Raw genomic sequence first — 1894 nt, 5'->3', positions numbered from 1 at the left:
TGGCCCTACGAGGAGAGACTGAGGGACCTGAACCTGTTCAGCCTCAGCAAGAGGAGGCTGAGGGGGGGCCTGGTGACTGCCTACAGACTCATCAGGGAAGATCAACAGCAAATAGCTAGAGCCCTTTTGTTCCCCAGCACCACCTGGGTTGACGAGGAACAATGGTAATAAGCTGATGGAGAATAGGTTTAGGTTAGAGATCAGGTGGCAATATTTTACAGTTAGGGTGGTGGTCCTCACCCCTAGCTTGGGCAAATTCAAGAGGAGGTTGGATGATCACCTGTCTGGGGTCTTGTGAACCCAGCATTCATTCCTGCCTGTGGCAGGGGGGTCAGGCTAGATGATTTGTTCAGGTCCCTCCTGACCTTAGCTACTCTGAAACTGAACTTTGAGGTGTGAACCACCAACTTTTTTCATGCAAGCTATAGGATGTCTGTCAGGTGCCATAATCTTGAATTACTGCAGATCTGGGACTGGGTTAAGACGGAGCCCTAGAGGTGGAAAACTATTCTATTAAAAGCCCTTGGGGAGAAAGAATGTGCTGAGTTACAAATCCCTGAAAACTGTTTTATAATAAAAGCAGTATAGCAGGTCAAAGTTTCATTGTGCTAAATGCTAATTTGATGAACTACAAAAGTGCTGTAATCCTCCTGCTAGGATCACTGGAGTGTTGCCTGCCACTCCTGTGCCTTTCACTGGTGTTGCTCATCATGGCCTGTCATCCCCAGTGCGAAAGCAGGTGTTTGAAGAAGACAGTGTGGAAGTGACCATCAGTGCTAGAATTCGGCAACAAAGGGCATCTGTAGCAGAGTGCAGCTGCCTCTCTGTAATTCAGGGAACTCATCATAGGTTGGGGCCCACAGGTTTGAATCAACAAAGAACTGTGAACTATGAAACTGCCCAGGCAGCTTGGCAGGAGATTGAGGGTTGCAAGTCCTTTTATTTGAAATGTACAAGATTGTGACATTTTGGAGGTGTTGGTTATAGGTGTGGTCTAAGGACATAGGCAGACAAGGTTCTTTTGGTCAAGGTTCTTTCATTGGTCTAAGAAAAGATATCACATTTACCCAAAGAACCTTTTCTGTCAAGGCTAATTTTTCTCTTCCTTTTAAACTAAATGACCCAGTGTGTAATGTGTTATCACTCAGTAAAGTCTGCTGGTATTATTTTGAAGCATTGTATGCCAGGACCTGTAGTGTGTGCTTTCTGGTACCTCCCCTCCCCACCCTATGTTAAGGTTGGTAGAGTTTGCATTTGGTAGTTCCTGTTACAAGCAAATGCTTTTAGGGTTGATTTTTTTCAAAGGCATAAGAAGCCTGTAAGTGCCCAGTTCTCCCTGAATTATAGTGGGAGCTGGATGCTGCGAGCGCTTGTCCTCATTGTTAAAACGTTTTTCACTTTGCCTTATTAATGAACATTCCCTAGAAGGAGGGTTATATATAGTGGTATGTTTCTAATCCTAGGTCAGGAATATTTGAGATCGCTGAAGCTTCTGGTGTCAGAACTGGGACTAAGATAATCATCCATCTCAAAGACGAATGCAAGGAGTTTGCGAACAAGGACCGAGTCAGAGGTGAGCAGGGCAGAAATATGCTGCTGATGTACTTTGAGTCCTCAGAACATCCACTGACCTTAGGAGCAGGAGATAAAGGTAGGGGTGCACCAATAGAGATTTTTGGGGCCATTACCAATATTCAGTTTTTAAGGAGGCATATCAGCCAATACTGATCCCATTTTTGATACAGTGCGGAGAGCTGCCTCCAGCTGGTAAGTTTGTTATGATGGAAGGGGTGGTGGGGGTGCAGATCCCTCTCGCAGTGAGGGAGGGGGCAGGGGTAGGCACTGCCCAGCCAGGGCAGGGCACGGGACAGACTTGCAGCTCGTGGGGGGGGGG

General features: G+C 46.6%; 1 protein-coding gene across 1 annotated transcript in view; it reads left to right on the top strand.

The window, feature by feature from the left end:
- TRAP1 (TNF receptor associated protein 1) overlaps positions 1-1894 on the top strand; it is a 66040-nt gene that overhangs the window by 38150 nt on the left and 25996 nt on the right. The window contains exon 7 of the mRNA XM_019507549.1: positions 1464-1573. Coding sequence (XP_019363094.1) covers positions 1464-1573 — 110 coding nt within the window. The remainder of the gene's footprint in view (positions 1-1463; positions 1574-1894) is intronic.

The sequence above is a fragment of the Gavialis gangeticus genome, unplaced genomic scaffold (assembly GCF_001723915.1).
Source record: "Gavialis gangeticus isolate Ggan-Ray unplaced genomic scaffold, GavGan_comp1, whole genome shotgun sequence".
In the NCBI taxonomy this organism is placed as follows: domain Eukaryota; kingdom Metazoa; phylum Chordata; order Crocodylia; family Gavialidae; genus Gavialis; species Gavialis gangeticus.
This window is presented reverse-complemented; position numbering and strand designations above follow the sequence as displayed.